We start from the raw sequence: 13,042 nt of genomic DNA, 5'->3' as shown, positions 1-13,042 counted from the left end.
ATTCTGTATTGGTAGTCGGAGCATCAGGAAACCGCTTGCGTTTCTGGCTCAGGCGCTCTGGGACGTGGAGAGATAGAAAGAGCATTAAAGCGAAAACGAGGATATCAATTGGAAGACGTGAATTATTTAAATAGGTATGCGAATGAAATCAGAAGAACTTGAACATTACAATCTGGAGTCAAGGTCGACAACTTCCCGGTCGATAGGCAGCTCCTGCCCCAAGCAGAAATAACACCAACTAACTATTCGGAATAACATTTCTCCGATCCAAGCTTCGCGTCGCCAGAACACCTCGAAATTTCCTAAGACGCCTTCTGCCTGATAGCTCCCTATCAGCCTTTTTTTCTTCAGCGCGTCCCTCCCTAACAATGGCCGCCGTAACGACAAACGGCGACGCCGCCGCCGTCCTCGACGAGATCAAGCCCCCCGCGGGTGTCGTCCTGCCTCCCCGCGAGATCCGCAACGTCCTCGAAAAGACTGCCGGCTACGTCGCGCGCAACGGCGCCGTCTTCGAAGATCGCATCCGCGACAAGGAGCGCTCGAATCCCAAGTTCAGCTTTCTCAACCCCTCCGACGCCTACCACCCGTACTATGAATGGCGACTCGATGAGGTCAAGAGTGGGCGCGGGACAGCGATCGCTGCTGGTCGCGTCGGCGAGGCCGCGCCTCCGCCTCCCAAGCCCCAGGGCCCTCCCAAGCCGGCCGACTTTCAGTTCTCTGCGCGAATGCCTCGTATCAACCAGAAGGATTTGGATGTTATCCGACTTACTGCTCTGTTTGTCGCCAAGAATGGTCGCCAATTCATGACTCAGCTGGCTCAGCGCGAAGCCGGAAACCCTCAGTTCCAGTTCCTGATTCCCAACCACACCTTTCACAACTTCTTCCAACACATCATCGACCAGTATACTACACTGCTACGCGCAAGCGGTCTGAGTGGCGAAGGAGGAAAGGCCCAGGAGGAGCGCACCAAGGAACTCGAGGCCAACATCCAGGAGAGGTTCCATGTGTTGAATCGCGCCAAGCAGCGAGCCGAGTATGCTAAGTACCAGGAGGCTGAACGTCAGAAGAAGGAAGAAGAGGAGGAGAAGCAAAAGGCCGAGTTTGCGCAGATCGACTGGGGTGACTTTGTCGTCGTCGAGACCATCACGTTTAACGACGCGGATGATCAGGCCAACCTACCGCCTCCGACCAACCTTTCGGAGCTTCAGTACGCCTCCCTCGAGGACCGAAACAAAGCTTCCATCAGCTCCAACCTCCGAATCGAAGAAGCCATGCCCGACGAAGAGACGAGCTACAATGCCCACCCAGCCCAGCCCGCCCCATCGTATCCTCTACCTTCTCACCCCCAACAGCAACCTTACCAGCCCGTCCATATGCCTCCTCCCCCACAGCCCTATGCCCCCAGTCCGCAACAACCGCAACGATCCGCTCAAGAGGAGGAAGAGGAACGTCGGATCCAGGAGCGTGCAGAGCAACAAGCCCGCAAGCAGCAGGCTCATGCCGAGGCTCGTGGTGGTGCTCCTATGAAGATCAAGGAGAATTATGTGCCACGTGCGGCGCAGAAGGCAGCAAACAGACAGGGAACTCAGATGGCTCTGTGCCCCAACTGCAAGCAGCACATCCCGATGAGCGAGCTCGAAGCTCATATGCGAAGTACGTCCCCTTTTCCCCTATTCAGATGTGTCAGTCACTAACTATTCTCTAGTCGAACTTCTCGATCCCAGCTGGAAAGAGCAAAAGGCCAAGGCCGACTCGCGATACGCGTCATCCAACATGTCCCACGTCGATGTCGCCAACAACCTCAAGCGTCTGGCCAGCCAGCGCGAAGACGTTTTCGACCCGGTTACTGGCCAGTCCATTTCGGAAGATGAGCGTGCGCGGAGAAAGAAGGCGGCGATTCACAGTTACGACGGAGCCATGGATGCTAAGAGTCAGGCGCAGCTTGGCCACATGCACAACGTCAATGTGGAGGAGCAGATCCGTGCTATTCACCAGAAGTTTGCCGACAAGAAGTAAGGCTTTGATGCAGAGAGGCGTCTACATTGGCGAATGAGAGCAGAGGGGTTGTCGACAACATGCCGACAGCTACCTGATTACGGGAGGGGACGAAAGAAGGTCCACCTCCAACACGGATCCTGTATGAAAATACGGATCGAGAGTTTGGCGTTGTAGGAACAGGCCCAAGGTGAGGCACATCTGGCGTCTGGCGTTATTGATTTCAAGGGCTCATGCGTCATTGTTTCAGCTCAGTTCCTCGGCGTGCATTTCGTCTGCGAGTAGCGACGTGGAGGATAGTGGTCACATCAAGAGGTAGCGAGCCTGGAATATGGCCATCCACTCGGTTGATCCCAAACCCGCTCGGGCTTCCTGCCATGCTCTGCTACGACGAGGGACTTGATTTGGATAGCAGTCTTAAGAGCAGACGGCATGCTATGGCCAAGTACCCGTGGCCTGTATAACAGATTGAGTTGACCTGTAGCTAGACGACAATAGCAGGCCGGTTAATGATCCTCAGAGACCATCTCGAGACAAACCTGCCCGTTGCTGGCTTCTCTGCTTATTGCAGAATAAGAGAGGAGGTCGGGTTGCTTCGTCAAATAGGGCCCATACTATAATTGTGCCTTTTAGCAAGTTAATGCAACAATGAATTATTCTACGTGTACTAATCGGCATCGCGTAGCAGAGGATTGCCTTGGCCGTGTCCTGAGTGATGTCTATCTATGGACGGCCTTGGACCATCTTTATCCTAACCTTGATAGTATAAATGCAGCGCAAAGGCGAGCGCCACTACCGAAGGTCAATGCCTAGTAATTCTTTCTCATCCTCAAACCCAACAAGCCGGTAAATGCATCTGCAAGCCCGTTGCATGCATACACACTCTATATATGACAATGGGATCATCAGCATCTTCACGAATGAGATGCTGCGATACCCTCGTCAGCTGAAAACGGAGCAATCCGAGATAGCCCGTGCTGAGAAGACTGTTACCTAAGGAATCGTCAACCCGTAGCCAAGGTTCCTCACCGGAGAACGGACCAATACCCCGCCTGAGTTGCTCACTACCCCCACCCTGAGTTAAGGCGACATGCGACAACCTACCTACAACATCCACCACGTTCTGATAGCATCACCACCTCTTTGCGCGCGCGCGCCTCTCGTCTCCGTCACCTCTCGTCTCCGCCACCTCTCCCCAGCCTCTTTTCTCGTTCGTACGGCTTCCGCGCCGTAAACCGCAACCCTGGCTTCAGAACAAGATACCGCCGGCCGCGAGCCCGTCTCGCCCGGCTCTCAGTTCCACCGTCCAATTCTGCAGTCCATGCCCGATACGCGCCAGCAGAGCTTTGACGAGATCTATGGTCCTCCCGAGAACTTTCTCGAGATTGAGGTACCCCCTCGCCATCCTCCAAGTATCTCGAATCTGTAGCTAATGCCATCAGGTCCGAAACCCAAGAACCCACGGCATGGGCCGCCACATGTACACCGACTACGAGATCCTCTGCCGCACAAACATCCCCGCCTTCAAGCTGCGCCAGAGCAGCGTTCGCCGCCGCTACTCCGACTTTGAGTACTTCCGCGACATCCTCGAGCGCGAGAGCGCCCGTGTCACCATCCCGCCTCTCCCCGGAAAGGTCTTTACCAACCGCTTCAGCGACGACGTCATCGAGGGTCGCCGCGCCGGCTTGGAAAAGTTCCTCAAGATCGTCGTCGGCCATCCGCTGCTGCAGACGGGGAGCAAGGTCCTGGCTGCTTTTGTTCAGGGTGAGTTAGCTTTCAATTTCGCAAGTGTAGTCATGAATACTGATCAGATATCAGATCCCAACTGGGACCGCAACGCCTGGTGACGCCTTCGTCTAATCTGGCCCTTCTCATCCTCCTCCTCGTCTTCATCCGATTCTCCCACCCGACACCCTCGAAAGCTCCGCAAGCGAAACCCGCACGCCAACCACCGAGACGCCCCCCTCGATACCCTCAAGCAGCACGCCATGGGAACTGAAACTCCTTGAAGTGAAAAAAAAAGGGGGCTGTGAGGGAACAGGACAAGAGAGAGAGACCGTTTCCTTCTTCTTCTCGTACATGTTATATGGCCCTCTGAAACAACCCCCATTTTTCTTCTTCTGCTTTCCAATTGCGCATTGGGATGGAAAAGCAACCTCTGGTCCGGTCTCTTTTGTATCTTGTTCTCGTCGCTTTCAACTTGTACCACGCTCCAAAAGACTTCTAGGAGCTTCGCGGCGGCTCAATTGTCTGTTTCACTCAGGGGGGCGTTGTTGGGTTGTCTTGTATCCTTGCCTTTTAAACAGATTAACAGAGCTTATCCAACGTCTCAGACATAAAAAGAGTTTACGTAAAAGATAAATCGTAGAAAGATTCATTAATTTCGTTTTATACATTTCAACGTTTACACCCCAAGACACCCCGAAAGAGGGAGATGGGAGAATTCTATGTCCTTATATGCGCAATCCAGCCATCATGCAATGCAGCCAAGGTCGCGTTCATATCCAGGTGACAAAAAAAGCAAAGCGTGCGCCTCCCTCCTATAGTACATGAGATCGTACATGTTTGTGCTGCAAGTTTTGTTGTCAGTGTCAGTGTGAGTGGGTGATTTTGCCTGAGCCTCTACCAATCCATCCGCTCGCCAAACGCCGTAAAGACATCCTTGCTGCTCCGTCTCCCCATTTTATCGTGTCGTCACCCCATCTCGTAATCCTTTTGTGGTCCTGAGGGAGGAGGGTATTATACATTGCTGGCAAAGGTCGGCGTTGTTGTCGGGCCGTCTGGGAAAGCTCCCTGGATAGCTCGAGTCGTATCCGCCTTTGGTATTGTTACAAAACATCAAGCGACGAGGATCAGGTCCTCATATGCTTGTCGTGTTCGGTGCTTAAAGTCGTTCTTCACCCCTTAAGCAGGGGTGTGGAAGAGTCGGAGAATGCCCTCATACATGGCAAACATGATGGCTGCGCTGGGCACTGTTCGCATGAGATGAGGAGTCAGGCCGCCGTAGAGACCCATAAGACCCTCTTCGACCCAGACGAGCTTGAAACACTGAACCAAGCCCGTGTACTTGGGCAGCCCATTGTCCATGGGCGCTTGTCGAAGTCGGGTTCGCGCAACCTGTCAAGTCAGTTAGTATATAATCACAGATGAAACTACCTCCAAGCCAATGACGTACCTCGTGAGGATAAGCAATAACAGCAGCAACAAGCTTGGCGCTTCCAGCAGCAAAGCCGTTGCCAGTCCAGTCAATAGTCTTATCCCAGAATGTCTTCTCACGGCCGCTGTTGATAATCTCGTTGTTCCTTCGGGCAAGAGAGGCCTTCATTTGCTCGTACAGCATCCATTGCATTGTTGACTCAACAACACCGAGATAACTGGCACTCATTCCACGGTACAGACTTCGGATGCCTTCATTTCGCATAATCTGGCGCACACAGTCGTAGCTGTTGCGGTACTGGCGCAGCTGGGCGCCACCGCTCTTCTCAGCAACGTTCTTATCGAGCTGCAATCGCGTCTTGACCATCCAAATGGGGTTCGTCGCCGTCGAGGTAACGACACCAGCTGCAACACCGGCGGAAAGATGAACCCAAGGGGCCTCTTCGCCGTGGTTGAGATATTGAGAGATTATGCGCTTTCCGTTGCCGTACACGTAAAAGTTGATAGCACGGGCAGGCACCACACCGACCAAATTGGGACCGAGACCCTTGAAGAGAGCGCGCCAACCCTCAGTCCTGTACACGGAGCCGAGAATCTGGAGGGTGTCGTTGAGGTGGTAGAGAGCCGCTCTGGCGGGGTTAAGACGACCGATCGCCTGGCCTTGAGCCTCGCGCGCTGCTCGGATTTGGGCCTGGTAAAAATCGGATTGCAGTCTCGTCTTGAGGACATCGAGAGGAGCAGTCATTGCTGCAGCTGTCATGCCACCGACACTAGAAATTGGCACCCGTTAGCTTGACTGTTTCTCGTGTTTGCGTCTCGAGTCTCGTCGCATTTCAGGTGGCGATCGATCGAGGAAATGCACATACCCGCCCGCAAGCATGTGAACCCATGACTTGGCAAAGGGCAACGCCTTGACATTGCCTTGCACTGGGGTATCATCGGGGAGGACATCGCCAGTCTCCCGCGACTGAATCAGCGCCGAATGATCGAGGGGCACTTGGGTGTGGTGAAAAGGCTTGTCGTCGCCGCGGGTGGTCATGATGGGCAGGGAGGATTGTTGGTGTGACATGGCGACAAGAAGCTTCAATCTTCCAGATCCAAGTCGATTGTCTTTGGTCTCGTCGATATCGGTCGTGTGGTGGTCGTCGTCAAATTTTCCTCTCGTGACTCGTCGTCGTCGTCGTCGATGGTCGTCTAGATTAAAAGCACTGCATGCGCGGGCGGGAACGTCGGGAGAGATAACCAGCTCCAATCCGAATTCTGTGCAATAAACAGAAGCACACGTTCAAAAAGCAATCGGGGGCCGATCGTCAAACGTCGTTGGAAAGGAACGGATTGGGTGGTGGTGAAAAAGAAAAGACGGAGAATCTTTTCATGAATCAGCGAACGAAGAGCGACTGCGATTGCTTGCTTCCTTCCAGGCACATCGAAACTTTTTTTCCGCGCCTGCCACTGGGCGTGCGCTTGCCTTGACCCGCCTAGAGCGAAAAAGTGGTCCCCGTTTCCGATCCGGCCGTCGGTACGTACCTCGAGACATCCGGTGTGGGTCCGGGGCTCCGACCATCATGGCATCGACAACCCAACGCAACTGACCGTATTGAGTAATGGTTTTTAAAGCAGCATTTATTTATTCATTCGTTTCATTCATCACACGTTCGCCAAGTGCTATTGCTTGACTGCTATCGTAACATTTGTCTGTTCTCGATCCCATTCCGTACACTAGGACCAGACAGCTCCTCTTGATGTTTCATCCAATGGGGGCTTCTCATGCTTCTTCTCAACGCTCGTTGCTAAACGATTGCTGAGAAAAGCGCCGTGATATTCCAGCAGTTAGAACGTGTCGTCGTGTTAGCTGGGCGAAGGGTTTTTTGACCCGTCGCTGACTCTATGCGTGTTCTTGGGTGCCATTGCTACCGTCGTAGCCAGGCTGGGTGCACTAGAACCAGCCTGCATATGCTCATTCCCTCGACTTCCTTGATCTGATTGTGCACTTGATTGTCCCATGGCAAAGGGGAGTCGATGCCGTTCGGCGCTCAGGTCGAAGCGATGCATCGATGCAGTTGAAGGTTCCATGGTACTCGGAGGGTGCCCATCACTGCGGCTGCGGCTCGGAGGTCGAGAGCCATCATCTCCCAAAGTGCCAGGGGTTCTCTCTCCTGATGTTCGGCCTGCTTCGTGTCTGTCGCTGAGCCGGCTGGATCGTGGATCCCTGGTATCCAAAGTGTCCGGTGCTGGTCCAGCCTCTGACTGCCCGTCAATATCCATTTCGTCCCGGAGACCCATCTCCCGCTTGAGCCGTCGGAACTCGTCATCCGTGACCGTCTTCCAACTACACTTTGCATGCTTCTTGGTACAGCCTGAACAGGCCGTCAGATGCTTGATGCATTCTACTCGCAACCGGCGGCATCGGTCGCAGGGAGGGTTGATCGCATCACCTTTGCCCAGTTGATCTGTCCTCTGCGTGATAAGAGATCGGAAGGCAGTCTCTCTGCTGTCGACCGCAGGCTGCATCAAGGACTCCGCCGAGTGTCCAGAGAAGCGAGGAGCATGAGTCTGGGTATACGTCGTACTGTGAGATGGTGATGGCTGACTGAGGGTGGTAAGGGGCACTCCAGTTACGGATGTCGATCGTGAAGGAGGCGGCGAGGCTGAGGCAGTGAGAAACTGCTGAAGAAGATCCGCATGTAAATCGTATCCTGAACTGAAATTTGAGCCTCTTTGGTTGGCACTGTTAGCTGGGAACCTTGAAGAAGGATCCTGTGCGTTTCGGCGCCGGCGAATGTCCTGCTTTCTCTGTCCAAGCCGGTGGTTGAGAATGCGAGCCCTTGCCGCGACCTCGTCAGCCTTCTTGTATAGAATGGATGTCCTCTGCTCGAGAATATCTAGCGTCGCCATTTCCGCCGTTTCGTCTTCCTCAAGGGGGTGGTCAAGGGGGAAGCGGTCAAGGGCGCCAGACCACACCAGGCGCCAGTCATCTTCGGTGATTTCGACCTGAGAGCCCTTGAGTAGAAACTGACAGCATCGAGAACCATCCGGCTTGGGGACAAGATTGAAGTCCTTGGGGTTGGATCTTGCGAAAATGACCACGTCCAGCCAACTGATGGGGTTGGAGAAAGGCTGAAGGGGTGTGGTTTTGATTGGCCCATCGAAAAATTTCTCAATGCCCCTGAGAAGGCGTGGGCCAGTCAACTTGGCTCCGAGACTTGATGCAAGGCTCTCGTGCCTGTCGAGAGCGGCTGCAGTATTGGTCAGGACGCTGATCTGATGGCAAACTGGATCGACCTGTTGTCGAGCCGAGGTTGGAGCATGCTTACCTTCGTATTCGGCGATGAGACCGAGGATATCGGCAAAGGTATCGCCATCACCTTGTATTAGACTCAAGTGAGAGGTATTTGACCTTGGGAGATAATGGATGTAGCCGGGGATGCCTTGAATGTCGTGTTAGCATATCCTCCAAGTCGGCAAGCTGTGCCAGCGCACCAAGACAAGAGAGTCAGATACAAAAGCAACAACATGTGCGTCCCTGGAGGAGTCGAGCTAGACGCTGCGTCCGGCGAGGGTGCCATGAAAGGATGGCGGGTACGTATGCCTCTTGCACGCGCCACACCACGAGACGAGGAGACGCGTTGGGTTGGGTGACGGGACACGGGACATGCAGAGAGGCACGCGCAGTGGTGATCCAGCCAGACCAGACCATCTCGTGTCTTAGGCTACGGATGGGCGTCTCGAGACTCGAGGCGGCATAACATGCATGGCATTGCGTTGAATAGCTATTCTCGCACTTGACATACCTTGCTGTAGGGATGCGGATGCGGGTGCAAGCTGGGCACGTCCTGGTTGACCACCAGCATCATCAACGTCACGCTTTCGTTTGGAGGCTTCCGAGTCGGAAGTGTGCCCCATCTTGATTGCTCTGTGCGAATGCGTCGTCGCAAGAGTGCTAGCCGGGCTTCCAAACCGACCCAAAATCTCGTCAAAGTAGCTAGGTGTAAACTGGGATTTGGATAGGCAGAAGGTAATCACAAATGAGAGATGGCTTCTCTGTTTGTGAATGCCGTGCTCCTAAAGACTGTTAGCCTGGAATGGTACTAGGGCAGGTGTCAGGAGTCATATGGGTACCTTTTGACCGGCGCACTAATCTTTTGACCAAGTGTGAATGCTGGTAGACAAGAAGCAGGTCAAGGTCAATTCAAGACACGAATTCTGTCACAGGGCGTCAAAGAAACGCCGAAGTTGAACCCTCAAATTGACTTTGAGCGCGCAAAGGAGATATCCGTCGAGTGGTATGGTATGGTATGCGCACTGGGCCCGATGCGGGCTGGGTAAGGGTAGCTGAGTGTGGGAAGAGATGGGTATGAAATCGCGGAGAGGCTTGACTTGACTTGACTTGACGGAAGCGCGGATGAGGATGATAAGGGTCAGTCAGGTGAGTGGCGACGAACCGAGGGAGGGTGCCGCGGACGAAGGCGGTGATGGTGATGGTGATGGGTGGTGGTGAAAGAGGGAGGGGAAGAGAGGGGAAAAGGGGGCGGCAGGAACGGTTATTGTAAATTCATGGCGAGAGAAGTACTGTAGTAATGTGCGAGTGAGATGATGGAGAGATGGACTGAGTCGATGAATGAGCGATTGACGGAGGCGAAAGAGGCTGGCCCGGGGAGAAGCTCTCGATTTTGTAGTACTGAAGGTACTGTACTGGTCTGGTCTGGAGGTAGGTATGGATTGGATGTTATAAGGAGGATGGATGCCAGATGCAGGCAAATGACCGCCAAGAGGAGAACAGAATGTCAAGATCCCGTCGTTACTGGTCAATCCGTCTCGTAATGAAAATCCCTCGCATGAGCCGTCGGAGAGCAGCTACTGTAAAACACGACACACGACCTGCAGGCGGCTGTACTGTACTGTAGGGGGAGGCGAGTGTCAGAGGAGGTGTAGAGGGAGGTGTAGGTGGGAAAGAAGTGGGAAGAAGATCAAATGTCGCTTGGCCAAGGGGGACGGAGGAGGGAGGGAGATGGGATGGATGTGGATGTGAATGGGGATGGGATGAGATGGGAAAAAGAGTCTCCAGCAAAGAAAGAAAGTGCCGGGTCGGATGTGGGGGGAGGAAAGAGCTCACGGTCAAAGTCAAGGTCCAGACAGACTGCAGCAAGAGAAGAGGTGTGTACAGTACTTGTTGTACCAGGGTCTGGTCCAGGCTGTCTGAGGTCAAAGAAACATCCATGGGACCCCAAGCTGGGGAACAATTGGAATGGCAGGTGCGCTCAAAAATCTCCGACTCCAGTGACGGTGACGGCGGCAGGGCAGGTACACTCTGTCTGTTACTGGGCTATTCCCTGGACGGGAGCTGTCAAGCTCAAGCCGTTTACGCGAGCCAAGGAAGCATTGAAGAACTCCCAAGACAAAAAAGCGACGACACCCGGCAAAAACGTCACCGGCGGAACAGGCACACACCAACATCAGACGTCAAGTCAGGGCACGATTTCCGAAAAGGTGGGAGAATCTCGAGCAATTTGATTTGGTGGCCACCACATGCACGGACAAGCAGACAAGCAAGCAACCGCACAAGCGGATAGCGGGTTTAAACCATGCTGCTAGTTAGTTTCCCTTTTTGGACAGGTCTTTTTTTTTCTTCCTCCTGCGTGCAATTTCCTTCATGACCGACCTCGAGAGGCCTCCGTCTCCATCTTCTCTCTCACAATCTGGGATTAACACTCATAGAAGAAAAGGAAAAAAAACAACTCATCAAAACATACGGGTTAGCACGCACACGCATCGCATCGCGCTCCTCCTATGCGCGAGTTACCGACCTACATGCGCCCACCCCGGACCCGTGCCGTCAAATAAGATTTCTGAGCGCCCAGGTCGCATGTCGTCGGGAACCCTTGCGCGCCAACCTTGTGCGACGCGAGACGAGGCTGTGCAGCCTGTGCTGCATCTTTGGCTTGGCGGACTGCTGCCGGATGGATGGATGGCTGGTGGGCGGTAACGATGCATGGTCCTGTCCTTGGATCCAATGTCATATTGTATGAGGCAATATCGACATGCTTGCTTGTCATGCCAGAGAACTAACGGTATGACCATGCAAGCTCGTTAATCTGGTCCGGTTGCTGCATCCTTAGTACCGAGGCACGCGAGCGAAATTGGAGAGACGGAAAGTGAAGCGGTGATGAAGATGGACATGGTCCTATGGTGACGTTGATCTGTGCGGCAGTGCCAATCGGCTGGCCCAGAAAGCTTGACCGAGCTTTGTTCCTCGGATTGCCTACATTGGTATCCATCATGGATATCATGGCCTCTTTGCACGGTTGTCATCGGCCGCTCTGTTATGTTAAAAACTGACACTGGAACCAACCCGTCACATGAAGAAATTGAGGCTTTCTCCTCGTCCTTCGATTGGCCGCAGCGTAACTTGGTTATCATATTCCAATTGCCACAAAGAAGCAGGAATCTCATGCCAAGAGAGATGGAGACCGGCATACGATTTCCTGCCGCCATGGCCTTATTCCCGGCTGCAGCCAACCTGCACTCTACTCTTTCTCCATCTTCAAGTGACGTTCTGGCACGCACATTAGCACGTGCCTCCCCGCAATCCGGTGCTCCTCTTTCGCACCGCCACTATTCCCTAAATGGCATAGCCCCTCCAACCCCACCAAAGCCTCGCAAGTTCCAACCTTGACCCAAACCCCCAAGCTCGCATCCAAACCATCTTGAATTCGTAGCCCTACAAAACCCACCCCCTCCCTTCGACACCCCAAGGAAGAAAACCCACCACGCATGCGCCATGTCCGATAGACCCTCGCACCGAGGCGGCCGGGGCGGCCAGGGATCTCACCCCCGTGGCGGGCGAGGCGGCGGAAGAGGAGGAGGCGCTGGAGCGGGCGCGCAGCACGATCGCGAGAGGACCAAGAAGGAGAACATTCTCGACCTGGCCAAGTACATGGACAAGCAGATCACCGTCAAGTTTAACGGCGGACGAGAGGGTATGTTACGCTGTCTCCCGCGATCAGTGTCCGTGAGCCCTGGAGCTGCGATGCTAACCTGTGTTTCTAGTCAAGGGCACCTTGAAGGGTTATGATGCTTTGATGAACCTCGTTCTTGATGATGTACATGAAGTTGTCCGAGGTATGTTTCGACCCTGAGAACAGCTGCTCATTCACCCTGAGTCCGCCCTTCTCTACCATGACCACGCTAACACACCATCAACAGACGACGAAGGCAACGAGTCCACCCGCTCCCTCGGTCTCGTCGTTGTTCGAGGCACCCTCCTCGTCCTCGTGAGCCCCGTCGACGGCAGCGAAGAGATCGCCAACCCCTTTGTCCAAGCCGAGGATGAATGAAGCACCAATTCTCTGAAGAATATACCTAGTTGGAAAGAATCACAAAACGGTGTGAAGGAAGAGAGCCTCGATTCACAGGGTGGCCGGCCGCTGTTATGGCCTTACCTACCAGTGTTAAGCTGGCGGAATGACATGATGACCCATTCAGACCCTTTTAGACTTGCATCTACTATCATAACTTGTTGGACTGCGAATCAACGGCGAGATGGCAGCATGTGGCTTGTCGAGTTAAGCTCAGCCAGCCTGGTGACTTCACGCCATGAGAGGGCATGGTATCACGTTCTTCACATCAACTGTCTTGATCTAAATCAAGACAATATACCATATTCACAAGACAGATAATTCTCGTCATGTAACATCTCGCTCAGCCTTTGCTCGTGTAAGCATTCAGAAAATCCTCAGAAGCATCTCACCCTATTTTTATACAACGTGGATCGTCATAGAGGAGAAAAATATCCAAGGTAAAGTATAGCTCTGAGACAACCTTGCTTCATCTTCATACAAGGCTAAATCAGTCCATTTCACTTCATCTTGTTGCCAAGATTTAACAAGCCCAG

General features: G+C 53.6%; 5 protein-coding genes across 5 annotated transcripts; 3 read left to right on the top strand and 2 right to left on the bottom strand.

The window, feature by feature from the left end:
* Nucleotides 1–368: 368 nt before the first annotated feature.
* NCS57_00446300 (uncharacterized protein) lies at nt 369–2,016 on the top strand (the record flags this gene model as incomplete). The annotated part of the gene is made up of 2 exons (XM_053054423.1): nt 369–1,653; nt 1,706–2,016. The coding sequence occupies 2 exons, from the start codon at nt 369–371 to the stop codon at nt 2,014–2,016; spliced, it is 1,596 nt and encodes a 531-aa protein (XP_052916583.1).
* Nucleotides 2,017–3,316: 1,300 nt separating this feature from the next.
* On the top strand, nt 3,317–3,842 carry NCS57_00446200 (Sorting nexin-3; the record flags this gene model as incomplete). The annotated part of the gene is made up of 3 exons (XM_053054422.1): nt 3,317–3,385; nt 3,438–3,759; nt 3,814–3,842. 3 exons carry the CDS (start codon nt 3,317–3,319, stop codon nt 3,840–3,842), a joined length of 420 nt encoding a protein of 139 aa, XP_052916582.1.
* Nucleotides 3,843–4,899: 1,057 nt separating this feature from the next.
* NCS57_00446100 (uncharacterized protein) lies at nt 4,900–6,220 on the bottom strand (the record flags this gene model as incomplete). Its single annotated transcript, XM_053054421.1, has 3 exons — nt 4,900–5,112; nt 5,171–5,921; nt 6,018–6,220. 3 exons carry the CDS (start codon nt 6,218–6,220, stop codon nt 4,900–4,902), a joined length of 1,167 nt encoding a protein of 388 aa, XP_052916581.1.
* Nucleotides 6,221–6,999: 779 nt separating this feature from the next.
* Nucleotides 7,000–9,054, bottom strand: NCS57_00446000 (uncharacterized protein; the record flags this gene model as incomplete). Its single annotated transcript, XM_053054420.1, has 2 exons — nt 7,000–8,579; nt 8,943–9,054. The coding sequence occupies 2 exons, from the start codon at nt 9,052–9,054 to the stop codon at nt 7,000–7,002; spliced, it is 1,692 nt and encodes a 563-aa protein (XP_052916580.1).
* A 2,782-nt stretch (nt 9,055–11,836) lies between these two features.
* NCS57_00445900 (Sm domain-containing protein) lies at nt 11,837–12,485 on the top strand (the record flags this gene model as incomplete). Its single annotated transcript, XM_053054419.1, has 3 exons — nt 11,837–12,128; nt 12,199–12,270; nt 12,355–12,485. The coding sequence occupies exons 1-3, from the start codon at nt 11,930–11,932 to the stop codon at nt 12,483–12,485; spliced, it is 402 nt and encodes a 133-aa protein (XP_052916579.1). The 5' UTR covers nt 11,837–11,929.
* Between the last annotated feature and the right edge of the window lie 557 nt (nt 12,486–13,042).

Source organism: Fusarium keratoplasticum, chromosome 3 (genome assembly GCF_025433545.1).
Source record: "Fusarium keratoplasticum isolate Fu6.1 chromosome 3, whole genome shotgun sequence".
Lineage (NCBI taxonomy): Eukaryota > Fungi > Ascomycota > Sordariomycetes > Hypocreales > Nectriaceae > Fusarium > Fusarium keratoplasticum.
This window is presented reverse-complemented; position numbering and strand designations above follow the sequence as displayed.